This window comes from Vespa velutina, chromosome 10, assembly GCF_912470025.1.
Source record: "Vespa velutina chromosome 10, iVesVel2.1, whole genome shotgun sequence".
Taxonomy (NCBI): Eukaryota; Metazoa; Arthropoda; class Insecta; order Hymenoptera; family Vespidae; genus Vespa; species Vespa velutina.
The window spans coordinates 1,263,401-1,285,979 of record NC_062197.1 but is presented as its reverse complement, the minus strand read 5'-3'; the positions used below and the strand labels follow the sequence as shown (position 1 = coordinate 1,285,979).

General features: G+C 31.2%; 6 protein-coding genes across 9 annotated transcripts in view; 3 read left to right on the top strand and 3 right to left on the bottom strand.

Moving 5' to 3' along the window:
- Positions 1–1,038: 1,038 nt before the first annotated feature.
- On the bottom strand, positions 1,039–6,901 carry LOC124952521 (dymeclin). Of its 3 annotated transcripts, none has more exons than XM_047502525.1 (12): positions 6,695–6,901; positions 5,873–6,178; positions 5,552–5,755; positions 5,229–5,473; positions 4,917–5,132; positions 4,644–4,822; positions 4,417–4,542; positions 4,203–4,316; positions 3,881–4,096; positions 3,612–3,803; positions 3,399–3,515; positions 1,039–3,275 (listed from the first exon to the last, which is right to left on the bottom strand). In XM_047502525.1, the coding sequence occupies exons 2-12, from the start codon at positions 6,157–6,159 to the stop codon at positions 3,135–3,137; spliced, it is 2,037 nt and encodes a 678-aa protein (XP_047358481.1). In that variant the 5' UTR covers positions 6,160–6,178; positions 6,695–6,901; the 3' UTR covers positions 1,039–3,134. The 3 variants fall into 3 exon arrangements, with proteins under 3 accessions (XP_047358481.1, XP_047358480.1, XP_047358483.1); XM_047502524.1 differs by having other exon boundaries at positions 4,644–4,825; positions 6,695–6,899; XM_047502527.1 differs by lacking the exon at positions 6,695–6,901 and having other exon boundaries at positions 4,644–4,825; positions 5,552–5,750; positions 5,873–6,004.
- A 436-nt stretch (positions 6,902–7,337) lies between these two features.
- On the top strand, positions 7,338–10,942 carry LOC124952220 (IQ motif-containing protein H-like). The gene is made up of 7 exons (XM_047501764.1): positions 7,338–7,345; positions 7,599–8,027; positions 8,138–8,618; positions 8,709–9,882; positions 9,997–10,252; positions 10,326–10,521; positions 10,636–10,942. The coding sequence occupies exons 1-7, from the start codon at positions 7,338–7,340 to the stop codon at positions 10,885–10,887; spliced, it is 2,796 nt and encodes a 931-aa protein (XP_047357720.1). The 3' UTR covers positions 10,888–10,942.
- Positions 7,358–12,633, top strand: LOC124952405 (mitochondrial 2-oxoglutarate/malate carrier protein-like). Its single transcript, XM_047502230.1, has 5 exons — positions 7,358–7,540; positions 11,672–11,805; positions 11,876–12,046; positions 12,155–12,254; positions 12,379–12,633. Exons 2-5 carry the CDS (start codon positions 11,703–11,705, stop codon positions 12,569–12,571), a joined length of 567 nt encoding a protein of 188 aa, XP_047358186.1. The 5' UTR covers positions 7,358–7,540; positions 11,672–11,702; the 3' UTR covers positions 12,572–12,633.
- Positions 11,656–18,162, bottom strand: LOC124952398 (trichohyalin-like). Of its 2 annotated transcripts, none has more exons than XM_047502218.1 (10): positions 15,689–18,162; positions 15,047–15,331; positions 14,806–14,979; positions 14,474–14,668; positions 14,077–14,261; positions 13,884–14,004; positions 13,554–13,761; positions 13,154–13,485; positions 12,924–13,091; positions 11,656–12,840 (listed from the first exon to the last, which is right to left on the bottom strand). In XM_047502218.1, exons 2-10 carry the CDS (start codon positions 15,125–15,127, stop codon positions 12,688–12,690), a joined length of 1,617 nt encoding a protein of 538 aa, XP_047358174.1. In that variant the 5' UTR covers positions 15,128–15,331; positions 15,689–18,162; the 3' UTR covers positions 11,656–12,687. The 2 variants fall into 2 exon arrangements, with proteins under 2 accessions (XP_047358174.1, XP_047358175.1); XM_047502219.1 differs by having other exon boundaries at positions 16,272–18,162.
- Positions 16,117–22,579, top strand: part of LOC124952219 — a 143,449-nt gene continuing 136,986 nt past the window's right edge. The window contains exons 1-3 of the mRNA XM_047501762.1: positions 16,117–16,600; positions 16,897–17,509; positions 17,645–17,699. The gene's annotated coding sequence lies outside the window, so the exon portion shown is untranslated. The remainder of the gene's footprint in view (positions 16,601–16,896; positions 17,510–17,644; positions 17,700–22,579) is intronic.
- LOC124952404 (enhancer of split mgamma protein-like) lies at positions 18,306–21,223 on the bottom strand. Its single transcript, XM_047502228.1, has 2 exons — positions 20,551–21,223; positions 18,306–20,416 (listed from the first exon to the last, which is right to left on the bottom strand). Exons 1-2 carry the CDS (start codon positions 20,623–20,625, stop codon positions 19,850–19,852), a joined length of 642 nt encoding a protein of 213 aa, XP_047358184.1. The 5' UTR covers positions 20,626–21,223; the 3' UTR covers positions 18,306–19,849.

The window sequence follows — 22,579 nt, the reverse complement described above, 5'->3', positions numbered from 1 at the left end:
TGTGACCAAAACAATGTAACACGTATGACAGAGACATACAGGACGGGTGATTTTTTTTCGAATGAAATAAAATACGAGCTCGATAATTACTTATTATCTATATTAAAAATATCATTTGCGGAATAAGCACTCGACAAGAGTTATCTCTTGTTTTACGTATGCTTCATTGTCTCTGTGAGGGTAAATAACGCATACATACATACATACATACATACATACATACATTCATTACACACGAGAAACACACCACGTAAGAATGTACGTGAATAATTGAGGAAAAAAAAGAAAAGAAAAAAAAAGATTTAAAAAAAGGATTTAAAAAAAAATATATGATATAGCAAATGACACGCCGCGTCCTTTCACACGATTATAACGATTGAAATTTCAAGGGGGGAAAAAAAAGACAAGAAGAGAAAAGATTAAAATAATAATAATAATATTAATAATAATAATAATAATAATAATAATTTAAAAAAAAAAGAAGAAAGGAAAATGAAACAAATAAAAAGGAACAAAAAAAAAAAAAGAAAAGAGATGAAGAGAATCAAGATTATCCAAGAGAGCGACGTTGTCATAAATTAATAATTAATCAGCTATTGATAATAGATATAGGCCGTAATTGGATTATTATTACGGACCGAATAAATTCCCTCCCATCGCAGATTGATTGTGTGTTAACTAATAAGATTAAGTAACGATATAGAATACAGCTATAAGGAATTTAATTATTATGGGTAATGATACTATTATCTACGCGCTAAGCACGTTTCAAGTTGTGACGTGGACATATGGCTAAGAAAGCAATGTTTATGAAATATGAATTTTAATTTAATGTACGACACACTGAGTTACTCGGCGCGTCTGCACGCGACGCACAGAAACGTCAAATTACCTTGTTATTCTCCAACAGAAAAAAAAATCGTTCTCTCAAACAAAAGAGATGTTTAGCAATAGTATATGACACACGTACACGCGCGCGGTCGCATATATACGCTGCACAGGCTAGGAAAATGAAATACGATCTATATCGACATATTATATAAATAATATTAAGACGTCAACTGTATTTGTTTAATAAAGATGTACATTCGAAAAATATAGATCGACTTATATATTCTATCTGATGCGTCGGCAAAAATATTGATAGCTAGATCATTTCAATGTTTTTTTTTTCTTTGTTTTTTTTTTTTTCTTACAAGCAAGAAATTCAAATAAGAGCGATTAGTTTATTTTCATTCATTTTCATTTCCTTTTTGTTCTCATATACATATATCTTTAAACTTCTTCTTTTATATTAAATGTACAAGAATTTTTGATTCCGAGCGAAAATATACCTGGGATATATTGAAACATTCCATACTTCTGTATATAAATATCAGAACTTTTTATTTTATATATATATATATATATATATATATATATATATATATATATATATATATGTTAACTTACATTTATATTTGAACATGGACAGCATAAACCATGTACCTACACAAATGCTGTGTTATATTAGCAGCGACATTGCTGTTTAATTAAATAATTCATTAAATATGTGTGTTTATATATAGGAGCTCTCAATTGCGCGCACTTGAAGTAAGTATTTACAACGATAAGTGTCAGAAAAACTTATTTGATGTACATGCACATACACACACGATAAATTTTAGAATTGTTTTATAAAAACAATTATAAAGATCGATATATATATATATATGTATATATATATATAAATTTTCATGGAAAGTGTGTTATACATACATCTCGTGATATTAATTCTGAAGTATGAACAATCTTCTGATGAATCATGATTTTTTATCTTTCACAATTAATTTCTCAAGAGTTGTATTTATATTTTTAATAAGGTGCAGAAAAATCTTGCGTTGATTTTAGCATTTTTAAATATATTAAATACTCATCGATAAATATAACAAAATATCTCCTGTCAAAATTAAATTTTTTCTAATAAGTTAATACTCCTACCAAAATAGTGAAACTGTATTATTCTTCAATTTTAAACATAAAATTGTACTACATTGTTAAACAGCTGCAATACACAAAGCTCTACTACCAACTGCCATGAATGTCAATGCGCATATGTAATAAAGGTATGTAATAAAAACGCTAAGTGCTATATTACATAGATCACATTTCGTTCGATGTGTTAGCATAAGATTTTAACAAATCAATATATTAGTATAATAAAAAAGAAATTTTTTCTAATATTTCCATTTCTACATATATATATCAAAATTGTAAGGAATGATCTAATTTAACAAAAAGTAGGAAGATATTTTGAAAAATTGAAGTCTCAGTACATATATACAATAACCGAAGATTATTTACCTCCCTTCTTACGTTTTACTTTATGAATATTTTAATAATTATAATCTATTTATAAATTCGAGTAATCTATATATATATATATTAGTCGTATACCTAGGCAATTTGAAGCATATAAATAAATCTGCACATAGATATCTACGTCAATTTTTTTTTTTTTTTTTTTTTTTTTTCCATAAAAAATTTCAAACATTTTTCTAATCTCGATGAAAAAAAGAAATCATTCTTTGAACCGTATAACAATACAATCGTAAATTTAAAGACTAGGATAGATATGATTTCTGCATTCAAAGAGAATTTCATATTTTCTTTTATAAAATCTATTACTTCTCACAAATTCAAACGATTCGGTGTTATCATTTCACTTCATCAAACCGTAATCTTCGTTTTACTTCGACGAAGATTTATATTAATAAATGATTAATACTATCTTTACATATGTCTGTATATTCGATCTATTATCCGAGTTTCTTGATAAGACAGAAAGTGAAAGTTTGGGATAGCTGTAAAGGGGCCACCCAAAGTAATGAGAATTCAAAAAAATTTCATTTTTAAAATATGAAAGAAGGTTAAAATTGAAATTGAAAGTGGCCAAGTGTAAAGTTAAATCCAAACTATTCGATTTCACTTTTCTGTCATAAATACAAACATACATATAAATATTATTAAACATTTGTTAATATAGATTTTATATATGTTTAAATTTATTATATCAGCATAGTATTCTTTTCATCCTTTCTTTTTTCCAATCTATTTTCCATATTTCACATTTGATTAATCTGCCATAGACAAGCTTAAATACTAGCTTGTAATTTAATATTTTCTGCACTCCAATGTAATAAAGCTCCTTGGCAGACAATACTCCATACATAAGGAATAAAGAATTCTTCTGGTTGTTCTTCTTCTACATATTTAAACTTGAGTTCCGGAAATTTCTAGAAAATTATAACAATAATAATAATAATAATAATAATAATAATAATAATGATAATGATAATAAAAACGTATACCTAAATTTATATTAATAGGAGGAATAAAATAATCTTTAATGTACGCACTCTTAGACGATCACGAGGCCATTCGGTAACACCTTGCTGTATTATAGCTAATACCTGACTGACACCGAGCTGAGATTGATCCCTTTGTTCTAACTTATATGAGAAGAAATCTATAACCTTTAAAAAATATTACAAATTATTTATAAATATAAATTTCTATTACAATAATAAATCATCAGTATAAATAAATTGATTAGATACATATTAACTTACAGGATCTATATTTTGCACAATATCTTGAAATGCTGAATGCAATCTGAACGGTTCAAAAATATCTTTCTCACAAAAAGTATAGAGAAGAGTGTAGATCAAATTTGGATTTTCTGCAAGTTTATGCGTAAGACAACTATTTATAATTTCGAGTACCATCCTAAGAACTTCTTCTAATATGGTTAAATCTTGTACCTGTTAAAAAATATAAATAACTTTACTTTGTATATACATATTCATAAGAAAAGTATATACAAATATCAGTTACTTACTAAATCTGTATTGCTTACGGTCCCATTAATATTGATTGTCGTGCTTTCCGATGAAACAGAAGACAATGCTTTTATTTTTGCTTCTAATCTTGCATGTTTTCTTGCAACTGTTTCAAATAAGCTTAATAATCTTTGACTAACATAGGGATGCAATGACATAAATTGTGCAGACATATTAGCTAAAGCAGCTAAACAGTTTGTATGCAAGTATTTATCCTAATAATACATTAAGATATTTATTAGTTGAAAATGTTATTAAAAAATAAATAAAATAAATAAATAAAATTAAATTGTGCGTATATATATATGCATATATAAATACCCTCATTTTAAACATGTTATATTGTATTGTTCTTATAACAACTAGAATAAGCAATCCACCCAATGATATTTCGCTTATAGATCTTTCAGTATACCAAGTTATACCTTTTAGCATCTGTAAAGTATGATACCAATTATAATTTAAAATGTACATGACATTTTAGAAAATAGATTATACGAACGTATTTGGATGAAAATTTGATCTTAGAACTTACAATTTCATGTATTCTTTTATTAAATGTTTCATCTTCACTCAAAATTAAAAGAATTATAAGCGACATATAAATGTGATGAGATGTATTATTAGGTGCATGATATAATATTTGTAGTATTGGTGTTACCTAAAAAATTAATATTTTTATTAATATATATATATATATATATAAATATATTAATAAAAAAAAAATTTTTTTTAATATTGCCCAATCTTCCAGATTTTTACCAATAAATGTATATCTGATCTTCTGATTATGTCGTGTTTCACATTCTGATTTCTATGCAATAACATGTACAGCAGTAATGTGACTTCATCAGTATTTTGTATTTTACAGATTGTACTATACAATTTGTTTAAATTAAATCTGAACGCATTGTGTCCTTCCATTTGAGATGGAGAGTAATCTTCTGAAAGGAATGAATGTATATGTTTAAATTGTTTTAATTAAATACCTTATTTCTATATTTTTTTTTCTTTTTTTTTTTTATTATTATTTACCTTGCATATCTGTAAAAGTGAAAAGTGCATTTCTATAAGGGTTTTGCGTTGCAGTACAATGATTTGTTAAAACTAATAGCAATAATAAAGATTGACTAGCAAGAGGGGTTTCTGTATCTCGTTTTTTTTCTTCTTCTTCCGTTGCACCATTGTTTAAAACTTGTACATTCTTTGAGCTATGACCCATGCCCATTGTAATAACATTCCATAATCCAGCTGAAAAATTTTGTTACATTTAAAAAAAATTATAAAACATTTTACAAATATTATATATTATATAATATTATAGATTATACACACATTAAAACTTACCAGCAATACTGAAAACTATACTACCACCTGGTTGTTGTGAAAATAATCCTGCTGGTGCATGTTGTTGTTGTACAAAGTTATGTAACAATGTACATACTACAGCCGGTGCATGTTCGCTACTTTGTGCATGCATTGCTATTCTATAGATAGGACTGTATTCAGCAGCAGTTTGAGAGAATAATTGTACGGAAAGAAGTACAAGTAGACAATTTATTGCTTCCAAATGAACGATATAAGTGAATTCACTAAAGATAAAATATATTATATTATTTAAGAGCGATCTAATGAGAGAAATAATTTAAACATTTTTTTTATATACTTACCATAAAGGTACATCAGTTATAAGTTCTAATAATGATTCGAATAGATCTTCTAATCTATACGAAGATGTTGATTGCCCTACTGTAGATATCTCAGATGCTTCTATATGTTTTATCATTTCTTCTTCTCCAACAGTTTCCACAAGATATTTTAAAAAACATCTTACGGCAAATAATGCATTATATGTATGCCATGCGGATACTATGCTGTAAACAAATAGAATATTTTTATTTTAATTACTTTACTTGTAATCTTCAAATTAAAAAAAAAAAAATAATAATAATAATAATAATAATAATAATAATAATAATAAATTGACTCACTTTTGGTTCTGCACAGGTGCAAGTAACTCGCTTATACGAATAAATGTAACTTGAATCAAGCTACCAAAATTGCCTGTTGTTGGATTATTACTTAATAACTGTTGGCAAGCTAAATCTAATTGAGAGTCAAGTTCTATTTGATCATTCCTTGTTATAGGTGGTCGCATATTGTAAGATAAGAATGAGCTCCAAAACGGATCATGAGGAGAAATTGATTGTTTTCCACAGAACTTTTCCAAATGTTCATTCTTTGAAAAGTCCTCATAACGGCTTGGTGTTGTACCCATTGCTGCTTCTTCTCAAATTCTGTACATAAGTTTTAATATTAATATTTATTAATATTAATAATTTCTATTAATATTATTAATATTAATATTTTCCAAATGAATGTGCTTTATTATATTCTCTTTATTGTCGCATTATAAACAGTAAAACAAACGTCGTTTTTAAATCAGTAAATAAAATTGACATGATTAGAATGATTGCTTTGACAGAAGTTTGATAACCTATAAGAAACAATAAATGAACTATATAAAACTTAATAAAAACGTAATATTTCATTAAATCAATATAAAAATTGATAATGATACGATTATTAAACTATCTATAAAGAAAATTGATCGTACAAATGAAAAGAAATATGTGACACTGAATACGAAGAAGATAACCTCATTTCATACTTTATACGGACTACAAGAAAAACTGTAAAAACGTTTTATGTAAAATGTAATACATGCGAACATTTATTATTATTAAATAAACGACCGAGATTAAATTTAGCATTTGAATATGAATATAATCCGAGAAATAATCGGCACTTACTGAATTAGAAAAAGAAAGCAATTGAGTCGTACATAACACCTGAGAGAAATATTTTGCACTGTGAATGCTTAAGTATCGTTATCTTACAGAGCACTGCGCTGTTACCGTTAAAATCGACTTAGATATTCTATACAAGAAAATATTTTCTCTAACATTATATACGTATTTTTATTCGTATTTCAAAGTCGTTTTTCAAAGTTATTATAGTTACTCTCGAATAAAATTAATCGATCGATTCAATATAGCGTTCGATTTATATATATGTATATATATGCCAATATATATATAAGCAAAATTTTAATGAATACATTCATGCTTTTCTATAAAAATTAATGTACATCGAATTAATAAATTAACAATATCAATATTAAGTCTATATATATATATATATATATATATATATATATATATATATATATATTTTATTCATGTAAATAATTATATAAAAAATATGAAATAATTATATATAGTAATTTTTGTAAGATACATGACAATAATTTATTAGTAATAAAAATGGTAAAATAAAAAATAAAAATTGAATATATAAAAATTTTTTTATTTATTCTAAAGAAGTGTGCAATTTAAAAAAGGCGCCATTATAATCACGAAAGTTCTTCATCTCTTGTTAAAAAGATTAACGGTTATGTTCGGGTTATAATTTGATAGAATGTATCGTCCTAATTCCGTTCTAGAAAAAATTAATTGCGAGGATTTATATTTGCAATACGAAAAATTAATAAAAGACAATATTCTTAATATTCAAAGGCAAAGTTTTAACTTGAGGGATTATTTGTTACGTCGAAGAAATGAGATCGTCCAAATTATAAGGTTGCTTTTTTGAATCAGGTAAGAAGAATTTTTATTCTCTTAAAAATTTAATCCCATTTTTCATTGTGTCAAATAGAAAAGAAAATGATCATGAAGAGACAATAGAATTGAATAAATTACGAGAACTTTGCGATAAAGTACAAAAGGGATTAATATCGATCGAAGAAGATTGCGATAAATTTTGGGTAGAAATGAAATTAGATTTGTTATTAGAAAATAAAAATCGATCTGAGCCTTTGTTAGATAAACTCCCGATAAAAGTAAAAACTGGTTACGAAGCGTGCAAAAGTGCTTTATTGAAAAATGATGAAAATATTTTGTCATTGGTACGTTGTCATTGTAAATGGAAAAATGTATCTAAATCGATTATGAATGATGAAAAAATTAGGCCGGAAAAATTAGATCTTTTACCCACGAAATTCGACGAAACTGATTTGAAATTTAAGCAGGATTTAATGGACTTACGAACCAAAATGTTTTCTTTAGTCAACGACGAAATGGACACGTAATTTCTTTTTCTTTTATCATTATATACATATATATATATGTGTGAGGGTGGACACGCATGCGTGGTTGTGTATGTGCGTGTGTGTTATAAAAATATTTATTATTAAGGATTTGTCAAAGAACAGAAGTAGAAAATGGAGTTTTATCCACGAATAAAAGTTATTATCAAATCATGAAAAAATACAAACGTTCCACATCCATGAATAAAATAGATTTATCACATATTCATGCTTTAAAATATATCGACGGAGAATTAATGAAAAATGAAGGATGGTCTAACGTTCTCGATGCTAATGGCAAACAACTTAGATCGAAATGGTATTTGGTTGTATCCCCACAAATAGAAAAAATATTGAAAAAACGATGGATATATTCGTTTCGTTTGGATCCATTAAAGGTCTTTAATTTTTTACTATCTATACCCGAAAGTGGAATACATTTTAAATTGTCGAAGGAAGATCTACTTCTTTTATTGCAAGACATTTCTGAGGAAGGGCCTTGGATAACGAGTTGGAAGCCTCAATTAAAAACTTTGGATAGAAAGGAAATTGCCGCCATTTTGATACAGTCCTGTTGGCGTGGTTATTGGGTAATCAATAATGTTTACGTTCCTCTTTTAATTAACGAATGAATTTATATTTTAAGAATAAATCTTTTCTTTTTTTTTTGTAATCTGTAGCTTCGTAAACAAATAAACGAATCTTATCGTCGTTATATAGCAGCTAGCGTATTGTGGTACAAATGGTTATTCTTAAAATCCAAACGAGAGATATATACTAATCATTTGGAAAAAATGTTCTTGTCGTTGAACATAAGTCGAGTATTTAATGAAAAATTGAGCAAAGAATTCTACGACTTGATTGAATATCCACACGTGATCATTCATCTTCCATCGCTTGGTTATTCCATTAACATTCGTCAAACGTTCATTCCAAAAATGCTTGGTATTTATCAACACTCGATGATTTTCAGACTTTCATTTTTACGCAATCAAATGTCTGAGATTGTTTATATTTTGCCTGTCGAAGCTACGCAAGATTTATTATCTATGTACGTTGATATTATCGATTCTATCGTTTCACAAGAACGTACAGCGAATCGTGTAACGTTTCTTACTCTTTCACAAGCTAAGACTCTCGAATGTACACACATGAATGTATCTAGGATTTTACATTGCTCAGAGAAAACTTTGACGGCTATTAGAAAAAAGATCAATGGAAAACCAGGATATATTTTACCTTGGATCGTTGATGAATGTGACGTTAGAGTATCGGATTATCTTTCTATACCTTTGTTAGGGCCAGATATGATCCTACAACAAGAATTATTAAATCTATCGAAAATTAGTGAAATAATGGAAAATCTTGATTTACCACAGCCAGCTCATTCCAAAGATATACGAGAGTATTCGAAGCTATGCGCCAATCTAGCTAAATTAATCATATTAAATACCGAAATTTGTTTATGGTTAATTAGATTGAATTTCGGGGTACAGACCAAACACTATGGCGTATTTTTGATCAATCACATTAGTATACCATTCATGCCTACGATCAGAGAAATAAGAAAACAGTATGGCGACGAATGGATAAATAATTCCGATGTACGAGAGGAATATTTAAATGCTTTGTTAATTCATTTACCAAAAATTGTCTCCATTGTAACGAGTTTTAACAAAGTCCATTATAATTCATGGAAAGATTTTTATAATCACGTACAAAAGTTTGGATGTTTGTTGCAAGCTGTACCTAATGAAAAAAATTCAAGTATCATATCCGTATCACTTTTTATTCCAAATAAGATTACTAGAAAACCTTTCAAATGGATTGGTACTTCGAATAAATTACAATTAGGTATTTTATACGATGAATAATTTGTAATTTTTTTTTTTTTTTTTTTTTTTTTTTTTTTTTTTTTTTTTTTTTTTTTTTTTTTTTTAATACTAATAAGACTTTTATTTTCTGCAGACGTTAACTTTTCAATGTTTGCTTATATGATACCACAGACTTCAGTGAATATAGAGATTTTAAATCCAAGCGTAAATAAACTTGCTTATGCTCTGCAACAGCTCGGCTATTTTGGATATTTAACTATAGATTGTTATTGTTATTTCGATAATAACAAAGAAAAAATGGTTGTATTATTACTCGATATTTATCCTTATTATTCTCATTTACAAATGTACGTTGATTGGATGAAATTTGTTATCGATGGCTCTTACAAGTACGATCTAATTTGATTTAGGTCATGTTTATTATAATGTTTATCAATTATTAATCCCCGTTATATTGAATAGTTCTAAAACAAATACTTTCAATGGTAATGTCATTGTACGAGAGGATTCTGGAAAAAAAGTAATTACTTCGTCGATATATGATAGGGAATGGGACGAAACTACTGAGAGAACTGCAATAGTAATTTGTGAATTATATCATGTCAATTTGCCTGCTTATTCATGGTCCAAATTGAAGATTCTTATGGAAGATGTTGGAGTATGAACATAATTATTTTTCCCTTGTTCTCTTTTCTTTCTTTCTTTTTTTTTTTTTTTTTTTTTTTTTTTTATAAACATAAACGATTCCTTGATACTACTTTATTTATTTTAGATCATTTACGAAGCTAGAAAGAAAGAAGGTTCTTATTTTATTTTACACGATAGCGAGATAAAGAATACTGGGACCATGGTGATTGTTACTCCCAACATGAAAATGACATTATCAAAGACATATAATATCTTGAGAAGTTTATGTCACGCTTTGTCAACTAAAAAAAAATCAGAATCGAATATGTTGAGTGTAGCTAATTTTTTTGAAAAATTCTCTTTAAATTATTACGATCAATCTTATGATCCATGTTAGTAAATATTAAATACAAATAAATGTTTATCACATTTGAATCGTCTTATTTAAACAAAAGAGCAACATTTTATATATTTTCTTGATAATGCAATACGACGGACAGGAGGTTAAAAAATTTTAATAAAAAATCGTGAGAATCTTTTAATTAACATTTTTTTTTGAATTACTATAACGATATATCAATTTTTATATCTTGATTTTAATGGAGAACATTTATTTTTTATCACAAAACAAAACAACCGTACCGACTCCCATTAAATATATGATTGGTGGAATATCTGGGTAATTAGTATTTTAATAATTCTAGAACGATAAATAGGAGGTTGAATAAAAAAAAGAAAAAAAGAAAAAAAAAGAAGAAGAAGAAGAAATTTAAGTTGTATACAATTTAAATATAATTTTGTAGGACATTAGAGAAAAAGTAATTTGTTTATTTAGGATAACAGCACAATTATTGACACATCCGACTGATGTTGTGAAACTTCGTATGCAAATGACGAACGGCACTTTCGTAAATACTATACGTGAAATTCTTGAAATGAAAGATCCTCGTAGGTTTTACGATGGATTAAGTGCAGCCCTTTTTCGTCAGATAACTTATACTATGACCAAAATGGGAATTTATACGTCAATGTTGGAATTTTGGATGTGATTGTTTCCATTTATTTATTGAACATATATTATTAATGTTTTACATATATACATTATGTATATATATATATATATATATATATATATATATATATATATATATGTATACTAAGTGGAACAAAATTATTTTTAGAAATCATTTTGGACGTCCTGATTATGCTGGTATGATTAGCATTGGAATGTTCTCTGGCGTCGTTGGTGCTTTTGTTGGGACACCTGCTGACGTTGTACTTGTACGAATGGTAGGCGATATTAAATTATCACCAGGTAAGCATCGATTAAAATTTTACATAATTCACAAGGTTTAAGAAACAAAACTGTTTCTACGTTTATATAGAAAAACGAAGAAATTATAAAAATGTCATAAGTGCTCTTGTTGATATATGCCAAAAGGAAGGAATTACAACATTATGGAGAGGTACTGCACCTTCTATTGGAAGAGCAGCTATTGTCAGTGGTGTACAATTGGGCACATATAGTCGATTGAAATACGCGTTAATAGACACTGGTAGATAAAACATGCATCTCTCTCTTTTTCTCTCTCTCTCTCTCTCTTTCTCTCTTATCTCTCATTCAGTATTTCTCGAATCTTGTTTTATTATGAATTCTTTTACAGGTTATTTCGTAGATAATTCATGGACGCAATTTCTAGCAGCTATTCTTTCCGGTTTTGTTGCGACTCTTACATCTTTACCGTTAGACTTAGCGAAAACAAAGTTTGTAATAAGAATAAATATTAGCAAGAAAATATATATATATATATATATATATATATATATATGTATATATATATACAGAGATTATCTTATAGTATCATATTCTTATGTTTATTTTTAATAGAATACAAAATTGGGTGGGACCAATGAAGCCCCCAGGCATGATCAAAATAATGAAGCAAACCAGTAATCGAAATGGCTTTTTATCATTGTGGCGAGGATTTTTAGCTTACTATACAAAGGCTTGTCCTACGGCAATAATTACTATGCTATTAGTTGATCAATTACAAGCATTATATATTCGTATTTTTACTTGAATTTTTAATTATAAAACACGTTGCATTTATGTATATTATCACGCGAACGAATTAATTTATCGTACTTCGTGTTATATCGTTAAGAAACGATTTCAATTTAATTTAATCGTGAATATTTATAAGTCATATATATAATGAATTTGATTTTCTGGAACAACTTTTGTACAACCACGACGAATTCCATATCTACGTTGTTGTTTCACTTGTTTCGGTGAAATGGGTTCAATCTTTTTTCTTGGTTTTATCAAACCCATTTCTTCATTACATTCCTTTTAAAAAAATAACAGATTAGTTTTATTTCAGTATTGTTTCAATGTCAATTTAATTAATTAATAACATAATGTATTAATACCTTGATCGCTTTCAAAATGGGATAAAGCGGTCTCACTCCTTTAGATTCATTTAAAACTTGTTGATTGTAAGACAATACTCTTTTGTTGACTTGTTCTACAGCCGCTTTCATTTCATTGAAATCATCGTCTAGTTGTTTCTCGTGTTTACGTTCCTCTCTTTGCAATTCCTAATCAAAAATACGTCTATCATTATATCTATCTTAAATCGTTTTATCGTAATTTTACTTACGATATGTTTTTGTAGATCCCGAGCATAATTAATTTTTTTCTTTCTTTTCTCCATTAGATCTTCTAATTCTACTTGTTTATTGTATTCGTCTCTTTTAAATCTCTGCAATGTTTCCCACGTTCGAATCTCTTTTTCTTCTTTCATTTCTTTTATTTTCGCAGCTTCAGCTTGACGTTTGTCTTCGATTATAATAGCTCTTATCGCGGCTTTATGATTCTTTCGTTCTTTTTGTCTTTCCAATTCGTTTTTTTCTATTTCATTGACCGCCCTTTCGAAATTCTCTTTTTCTTTCTCGACGTTATGACGACCGATGAGAGATGCAAATTTTTCACCTGCCGATATTATACTCAATTAAAAGATTATACAAATTTCGTATGACTTTTCGTAAAATTTTTCTCACCTATACGATTTGCCCTCTCTTCTCGGGATTGCTTTTGATTTTTTGCTATTTCTTTCATCATCTTTTTTATTCGAGATCTAGATCTATTGTATACATCAATCGCTAAATCTTGTAAGTTCTCTTCACGTTTATTTTCAACCTCGGCACGTTTCTTCTCATCGATCGAATTTAATAAAACTTTTTGCATTTCTTTCTTTCTTTTCAATTCCTATACACAATTTATTTAAGTATTTAATATATTAATAAAAAAAAAAAAAAAAAAAAAACAAGAAAAATAAAAAATAAAAAGAAATTATTGCATATTTAGAAAGCTACTGGAACTAAGCTTACTTCTTCAGCTTGACATTCTTTTATAAGTTGAAGATCTCTATTCATATTTCGTTGATCTTTTATTTCTTCCTTTAATTCTTCATTTTCTTGTATCTCTTTGTTCTTAGCATTTTCTTCGATTCTTTAAAATATTCGTAAATGAGCGCGCGTGTATGCGATTGTAATTATTTATTAATAAGTTACAGAAACTTACTGTTCTTTTAATTTCTTAATATAAATTTCCATTTGCATCGTACGTTCTTTCGCTTTTTCCTTTTCCTCTTGCTCATACTTTGCAACATCTTTTTTAATTGACTCTACGTATTCGGCCTCTCTTTGATCATCTAATTCTTTAATAGTTTTTCGAAAGTCAACTTGAGCGTTTAATTCTCTGAGACACTAGAATTTATAAGATATTGATTATCTTATAGTGTTCAAAAAAAAAAAAAAAAAAAAAAAAAAAAAAAATTAAAAATGGGATTACAAAACTTAGGAACCTAATTGCTTGATTTCCTTGCTTGACTTCTTTTAGTTACAAAAAATTATATCGCAGACCTAAGTCTTGAATCCTTCTTTTTTTTTTTTTTTTTTTCCAACAATCTTCTATATACCTCCGATGCGAGCAATGCTCCATTGATCCGTCTGCACTGTGGTTGTTTGTATAGAAGTAACAGTCGTGCTTGTCGTACTACTTCTGCACGTTCAGCTTCATTTTTTATTGACATATCTTTAACAAACTGTATTCTTTCTTCTTCAGCTTTTCGACTTTTCGACAATAGTTCTTCTTTTCTTCTCTTTTTAATATTCTATAGAGATTTGTATTATGTACAAAAAAGAAGAAAAAAAGTCTTTTAAAATCAAAATGAAAATAATACAAAAAAAAAAAGGAAGAAAAGAAAAGAAAGTAAATAAAAATATGAAATATTCTAAAACTATATAATACCTCTATAGTATTGTCCCATGTCTTGGACATTTCATAAGTTGCCTTCTTAATAGCATTCAATTTCGCTGCTGCTACTTCCCTTTCTTCAGCCAATCTTTGCGGCTGATTAACGTAATCAACGAAGCGTTGAAAAGCGCTTTCAGAGGCTATCAATGCCAGTTTCCTCTCGGATATCTGTGTACAATGTTATGTTATTTAATACGTAACAGAGTACTCTTTGAGTTTCTTTAAGGAAGCTTACTTTAGTATTTTCTAACGTTTGTCCAGGCTTCAAGTGATATATTGAATGCATATCCGGTTGAATTACTTTTCTTCGAACCATTTTTAATAAACAATTGATAATATATGTATGTGTATGTATATATATATATATAAAACGCGGAATAAAATAATATTTTTTAAATATTGCAAATGTGTCTTATAGAAAAATTTCGAAAAAAGAAATTGTGCGGGTACGTAACGATGATCTCTCTTCGCAATAAAACATATTGGAATCTTGCATGTTTGACTGGTTGATATGGAAACTCTATGGAAACCAAATGAATGCGATCAATACCATTCTTCAAATATATTCCCTAATATATTATTCTTCTCGTACGATAATTCTGACGTTTTTCTTTTTTTTTTCATTTCATTATTTACGGTCGAAATAATATCATTTCAAAACGATGATAAACGATTAACTTTAATTATCGTTATGCTTAATGTAAATATAAAAATGAAAAGAGGAATCGATCGATTTAAAATCGGATATAATGAAGAATGATATTTAAAAATATCAAAAACGATATATTTTCCCGCTCATGGAGGTTCTATAATTAATTAATATATAGAAAGATTCGTAATGACGGTAATAGAATGGTCGTCGGACGATCTACTTTACCGACGTAAATATAGACGGGCGCTCGCCGTTGTTCGTTTTCGTAATCGGCCGCAAGATGGCCGCGGAGCGCAACCGTGCACCTGTAGTGACAGCACGTGCTAAGACGACTATAAATTGTGATCAGATAGTTTCCCGCTTTTTAAAGTGTTACATTTCGGCTCGTGGAACATTCGGAAGGATAATAGGTGTCGTCGAACCTGGTAAGATCGTTAGAATATATGTAATTTAACTTAGATGGTAATACGAAGTCAATATTAATATCGAACGCGTTAGGCACGTGTGCGTTGGTCCGGCTAAGTAGCGTGCGATCGTTTTTCGATCGACGATTAACCTTGAAGAGAGCTCGTGCGTTTGCCGCGCATTCTCAACGAGAGAGAGAGAGAGAGAGAGAGAGAGAGAGAGAGAAAGAGAGAGAGATAGAGAGAGAGAGAGAGAAGGAGGGAGAGAGAGAGAGAGAGAGAGAAAGAGAGGTCGTCGAACGATGATCTATTATTTACGAATGGATAACGATCCGATCGTTTTCGTAATGTTATTTGTGTCGCGATCGTCCGTGCTACAACGAGTTTCTGCCGATGTTGCTAACCTTAATCGTCTTCGGGCGTCTTCGCTCGAGTTTCTTGGCGCGTGTATAGAGATAAAAAGAGAGAGTGAGGGAGAAAGAAAGAAAGGCGAGCGTGAGAGAAAGAGAAAGAGAGAGGGAGAGAGAGAGAGAGAGAGAAGGAAAGAAAGAAAAAAGAAAGAAAGAAAGAAAGAAAGAAAGAAAGAAAGAAGGCGCGTGGCACGTTTCGAGTCACGTCTTGTGGCTCATTGGTCGAATCTTCGACTTGTTCGACCGGTTACGACGAATCAATAACTTATCGCCTCTCTTAGGTCTACGTTCGGCGTTAACGAGTGTTCGCGAATTTTAACGAGGTTAGCGCCGCATCGCGGCTTAAGCCAGCCTACCGATACATTACTACTACACTGTTACTATTGCTGCTGCTGCTGCTGCTGCTGTTGCTGCTACTTGTGGTGCTGCTGCTACTGCTGCTGCTGCTGTGCTACTTGAATCCTTCTCATCTTTCTTCTTCTTCTTCTTCTTCCTTTTTTTTTCTTCTTTTTCTCTTTTTCATCATCGTCATCATTTTCTTCTTCTTCTTCATCTTAATCTTCTTCTTCTTCTTCTTCTTCTTCTTCATCTTTTTCTTCTTCTTCTTCGAATGTTACAGATTGCCGCGACAAAACGCACGAAATCCCGCGTATTTTCGTATCGCGGAACAAATAGACGTTTTTCATTGGCCCAGTTCTCGTTAAACAATACCTCGTAAGCGTTTCAAATTGGACGGTTGAAATTGATGTTTCGTCTTGGCAAAGAGCCAAAAAGGTGTTCTATTGTAATGCAAGAGTGTTACTAAACATAGACATCGTGTCGTGTCGTATATATTTGAAAGAAGGAGAAGTTTATCCATGGTGCAACGGGCTAATAAATAAGGGAGAGATTTCTTTGATCGAACATCGTCGTCGTCGAGAGATGTTAGTTCGATCAGTTGAAGGTGTAAATTTCATTGGTTCCCGCCATTGCGAAGAGTTTTATTCGTTGTAATAATATAATTAATCTTGTCTCTCTCTTTCTCTCTCTCTCTTTCTCTCTCTCTCTCTCTCTCTGTCTCTCTCCCTGTCTCTCTTTTATCGTAAAGTCATCATCAGTCATTTTACGAGTGTAATCGAACGTGTTTATAATTTGCTTAGATAACTCTTTCTCTTTGTCAATCATTCATGTGAAAGTGTTTCGAGGTTAGATATCGTGCCATCCCTTTTCTTCCTTCTTCTTTTTCTCCTAAGGTTAGTTGATTTTAGGATGAAATTATATTTCAAGGTTATATATATATGTATGTATGTATGTATGTATGTATGTATGTATATGAGCGCGAGTTATTTTTTATATGTGCATACTAACACGGTGCTATCTCATTTCAGAAACCGAGGAAACGATAAGGAATGAATCACTTGGATTCCATGGAAGTCTCATAAAGTAAGTACATTATAATCAATGTCACTTCGATTCCGCAATTTTTATCCTTGTTATTCATTCGAATAATTGCATAGATGGATGGATGGATGGATGGATGGATGCGTGCATGCATGCATGCATGCATGCATGCATGGATATATGCATACATGGATACGTATGTACATAAGTAGTACGTATGTATCTTGTTTACAACGAAAGGATCTGTTTAACTCGGGCATATCGATTTCATTCATTTGAATTTTCGATGAGACGACTTATTGTTGATTATTAACGTTTTTCTTTCATTCTTTCTTTCTTTTCTCACTTTTTTCCCCATATTTTTTCTTTCTTTCTTTTTTTTGTGATTCTTTTTTCTATTTTTCATTAAAAAAAAAAAAAAAAAAAAAAAAAAAAAAAAAAATGAGAAATTTAATGAGCTATGATTATGATATGACGACGCCATATTGCAACGATCACGTGATAGGGAAAAGAATGCGTGTGTGCGTGTGTGTGAGAGAGAGAGAGAGAGAGAGAGAGAGAGAGAGTATGAGGGGGAGAGAGAGGGAGGGAGGGAGAGAGAAGAAGCAAGGTTTATTAATGCAGTGTTTATAACCTAGAAATTGAATAGACGTTGAAACATATTTATTAAAACTTTAGTATCATTTTACTATCTCTACTACAGTAAATATCACAGGTACACGTTTCTCTATCACAATATCCTCCTCTCAATCGAGTTAAGTCGACGTCTTTTTTATTATCTTCTTTTTTTCTTTTTCCTTTTTTTTTTTCTTCCACTTTTTTTAAATTTCTAACTTAACACGCATATCTCGCAAACGATTTATTATATTAACTAAAATATTTATTATATTAACAATAATGTAAAAGACGATCTTCGAAACCCGATGCCCTACGCTTTGACGGAGGAGGAAACGCATATACAACAGACGTTTTCATCGCGAGGTGATTTGTGCACTCTGTTCCATCGATTACATATATATATATATATATGTATATATATATATATTTTCTTTTTAACATTAATCAAAAAGTTTCAGAAAAGAATTTCGAAATATCAACGCATCTCGTTATATCTATTTTCTAGAGAAGAAAACAAAACAAAAAAAAAAAAAAAGAAAGAAAAGAAAAATAATCTTAAAAATAAAAAAGAAGAGAAAAGAGAAGTATTAGCGCATTGGAAACAGAATGCACTTTTATCCGAGCACAAAAATTTTCGTTCGAAGATTTTTCTCGCGAGGAAATCGACTTAATAAACAAGATATGTATATTTCGATAAAAGTATGAAACAAACAATAGAAAAATTTAACCATCGGGATTATGTTAATTAAAGCTTCAACCGTGGCTGCTTATTAATGCATTACGGTTAATTATTTATATATATATATATATATATATATATATGTACATATATATATATATATATAGAGAGATCTTAATACTTTCTTCGATCTTGTACAAATCGATTAACGCGAAGGAGTTTAGCTCGGGTCTTCTTCAGGTAGATTTGTTCGTATTACGCGAGAATAGAATATTCGGAAGAGGACATCACTAATTCAGAAGTCTTTCGTTTCGTTTTATCTTATTTCACCGATACATTTGAAGATCTTCTTTCATCGTTATCGGTCAGAACGATTTTGTTTTTCGTATTATCGTTCGTTCTTAGAAATACTTCAATTTGTTCTTCTTTCCCCTTCTCTTTTTCCTCTTCTTCTTCTTTTTCTTTTTTTTTTGTACCTCGTCTTCCTCTATCGTAAACGAGTCATATTGAAACGCAAAACGATCGATACTCTTTTCCCACGAGAGAAATAATATAGAACTCTTGAGAGCCTTCAATTATGTATGTACATCCTCATATATCGATTATTCCGAGATCATCCGTATTAAATCACAGATGAAATTGCACCAGAACCGTCGCACCGCGCGAAAGAGCATCATTGTCGTTCTCAAACGTTTATCTCGTTCTGACGTTGAGAGTTACTTAGGCGTGGCTTTTTTTTTTCTCTTTTTCTTTCTTCTTCTTCTTCTTCTTCTCTCCCCTCCTGTATTCTCTTTTTCCTTTTTTTCTTTCTTTTTTCTGTTTTTTTTTCTTTTTGTTTTTTGTTTTTCTAAGAGAAATTTCAAGGCCAACGCGCAAAAAAAGTTTTCCTTCGCTTTTACCAGGGTCTCCAGATGGTTTCGTCGGATTTAGCGACTCGTAAGAGACCCTCCGCGAGATGATGATGATGGCTCTGTTGGGGGATGGTATCGACGTCCGTTCTTACCGGAGATGGTTGACTCGAAGCCGGTGTAAGAGGCATTGAATATTCGTCGGAGCTAAGTTCGCTCGATGAGGAAGGCGAAGATTGTGGTGCAGCCACATGGATGGTCAATGGTCCGGTCTTGTCCATTGAATTTAATTTGTGTCCAAGATGGGTCATCAATTTGGTACCTAGGGCTACATCGACGCCAGGCGTTGCCGCTAGACAACGGCTAACTTCGTTCGCGCAATGCGTATAACCGGCTCTGAAACGATCAGCATCTATCACCGGATTCGCTGATAAACGTTGTTGACGTTGAAGTTTGTGAAGATGGCGAACGGTCAATTCGAGGATATCTGCTTTCTCCAATTTTGCTACGTTTTCCCCGTCCCCGGCTAAAGCCGTCACCATAAGATCCTTCAGCTCGTCCAAGCAACGATTGATCCGTGCTCTACGTTTTCGTTCTAGCATAGGTTTCATCACCTGCAATTTCAAGGAGAACAAAAATTGTTTATAACTAAGCAAAAAGAATTACTTTATTCTTCGTCGAAAAATTTTCATGCGGATTATTTTATTCTCGGAAAAAAGAAATATGATGGATCATTCGGGACACCTACCTTTCTATACTGATATGTCCTCGAGATAGGCTGCTCTTGGCCATCGACCATGATGATCTGCTCGTGCATCTGCATGGTTAATCCCTTATCGCTTCTTTCGACGTACTCACAACACCAATTTGCAGCACTTTATATAGTATATATAGTATATATGTGTGTATATAAATATACACATATATATATATATGTGTATATATATATATATATATATATATATGTATCGTGTACACTCAATTTTTTTTCTTCTTTTTTCTTTTTTATTATTGCGTGCAGCAATTAACAATAACAACACACTGTTTCGTCGAACTATTTAATCTCTGTCGAAGAGAAAAATAGATAGACAGATAGGCAAATAAATGAATAGACAGATAGATAGACAGACAAACAGAATTGATAGAGAGCAAGTAAAACGGTCGAGCGAGTCAGTCCGTGATCGGTTAAAACGCGGCTCTCCTCGTCGACCTTTCTGAACGATCAGCGTGATTGTGGTAGCTGGTGGGTTCGAGGACGGCTTATATAGCCACGGGCCCCTGCGCCAGGGAGGTAAAGGGGCGGCAGCAGGGACCATGGTGGGGGCCAGGCCTTCCGTGGGAACGGTCCGTAGAGGTTGGTTCCCAAGCAAGCACACCACCTGTAAGCGGCAGCTGCCAGACACGCGCCCACACCAAGCCATCGTCACCGTTCCTTCGTCCTTCTCGCACCTACCCGCATCGTCTATCTCTCTCCTCCTTCTCCACCTCCTCCTCCTCCTCCCTTCTTCGTCGATCCTCGTCTCGTGCGCCATGGTATGCATTCTCTCTCGCTCTTTCTCCCTCTCTTTCTCTTTCATGAGCGTGCACGCTCGTACGGAAGAACCAGACCGACTATCTCCTCATCCTTGTCTTTCTCATGCAAACAGGAGACTCTCCGTCCTTCTTCTTTTTTCCTTCTTTCCTTCTCGAGCTAGCAAGAGAGGGGTCTCTCCCCTGACCACCGTTCTCCTTCTTCCTCCTCCTATCGTGATTTGCTATCTCCCTCTCTCTCTTTCTCTCTCTCTTTCTCTCTCTCTCTCTCTCTCTTCTTCTTCTCTCTTTCTCTTCCTCATCGGCGAAGCGTGCTGGGCACAAGTCCGGCGTCCTCTCGTGAGATCGCGATCCCACCGACTTACACGGCACGTTGCCTCTCCCAATGACGCCAATGCTGATGCTGACGGTGGCTCGTCGACTGCTGATGGCGGTGGTGGTTGTGGTGGTGGTGGTGATGGTGGTGGTGGTGGTCCTGGTACTGGTAGAGTCGTACTAGTAGTAGTGTTCCTTTCGGTGTTTGCTCTTTTCGTTCGCAAGAGTACCAAACGATCTTATCCGTTCGTATGGTCAGATCGATCGATCATTTTCCGCTCATGTTAATGTGCGAAGGCGGCACAAATCGCAAGCCCGCAAAGATAACGATGCTTATTCTTGATAGCGAGTAAGAGGCATTGCCGCCAACTACCAGTTCCTCTTTTCGACGATGACATCTCTAATTTGCCGTTAAGCGAAATAGATCAGAGAGAGAAAGAGAGAGAGAAAGATTTCTTTACGGGATGACAATTGATTCTCTTCTGAAAGAATTGATTCGTTCACTTTCCATTGCTTTTTTTTTTCTTACGCTATTTCATTCGTACTCATTATTATATATTAATTAATTATTTTATTCTTTCCATTCTTATCATGGTTATATATATATATATATATATATATATATATATATATAATAGTGATATATATATATATATATATATATATATATATATATATATATATATAATATTTTGTTCTTTTTACGTTAATTGTCGCTATCGTTTGCATATTATAATTAGAGAGAGAGAGAGAGAGAGAGAGAGAGAGAGAGAGAGAGAGAGAGAGAGAGAGAGAGAGAAAGAGAGAGAAAAACATACGAGAAAGAAAAGGAAAAAAATGTGCTAAAATATATCACGTTTATGCAAGGTAGTATTTACGAAAAGTTCATAAATTGGGAAAGAAGAGAAGAAGGAAAAAAAAAGTTTGTATGG

What these genes read in the sequence shown, in the direction of transcription:
- LOC124952398 (XM_047502218.1), bottom strand. Translation starts at nt 15,127, where the DNA reads ATGGTTCGAAGAAAAGTAATTCAACCGGATATGCATTCAATATATCAC. An exon ending in CATGGGACAATACTATAGAG is followed by an intron (nt 14,669 to 14,805) that starts GTATTATATAGT and finishes AAATCTCTATAG; the next exon opens with AATATTAAAAAGAGAAGAAA. An exon ending in GAGCATTGCTCGCATCGGAG is followed by an intron (nt 14,262 to 14,473) that starts GTATATAGAAGA and finishes TATAAATTCTAG; the next exon opens with TGTCTCAGAGAATTAAACGC.
- LOC124952521 (XM_047502524.1), bottom strand. Translation starts at nt 6,159, where the DNA reads ATGGGTACAACACCAAGCCGTTATGAGGACTTTTCAAAGAATGAACAT. An exon ending in CACTTTTACAGATATGCAAG is followed by an intron (nt 4,826 to 4,916) that starts GTAAATAATAAT and finishes CATTCCTTTCAG; the next exon opens with AAGATTACTCTCCATCTCAA. An exon ending in TTGTGCAAAATATAGATCCT is followed by an intron (nt 3,516 to 3,611) that starts GTAAGTTAATAT and finishes TATTTTTTAAAG; the next exon opens with GTTATAGATTTCTTCTCATA.
- LOC124952404 (XM_047502228.1), bottom strand. Translation starts at nt 20,625, where the DNA reads ATGCAGATGCACGAGCAGATCATCATGGTCGATGGCCAAGAGCAGCCT. An exon ending in GGACATATCAGTATAGAAAG is followed by an intron (nt 20,417 to 20,550) that starts GTAGGTGTCCCG and finishes TTGAAATTGCAG; the next exon opens with GTGATGAAACCTATGCTAGA.
- LOC124952220 (XM_047501764.1), top strand. An exon ending in TTCGAATAAATTACAATTAG is followed by an intron (nt 9,883 to 9,996) that starts GTATTTTATACG and finishes TATTTTCTGCAG; the next exon opens with ACGTTAACTTTTCAATGTTT. An exon ending in TTCTTATGGAAGATGTTGGA is followed by an intron (nt 10,522 to 10,635) that starts GTATGAACATAA and finishes TATTTATTTTAG; the next exon opens with ATCATTTACGAAGCTAGAAA.
- LOC124952405 (XM_047502230.1), top strand. Translation starts at nt 11,703, where the DNA reads ATGATTAGCATTGGAATGTTCTCTGGCGTCGTTGGTGCTTTTGTTGGG. An exon ending in CGATATTAAATTATCACCAG is followed by an intron (nt 11,806 to 11,875) that starts GTAAGCATCGAT and finishes ACGTTTATATAG; the next exon opens with AAAAACGAAGAAATTATAAA. An exon ending in TTAGACTTAGCGAAAACAAA is followed by an intron (nt 12,255 to 12,378) that starts GTTTGTAATAAG and finishes TATTTTTAATAG; the next exon opens with AATACAAAATTGGGTGGGAC.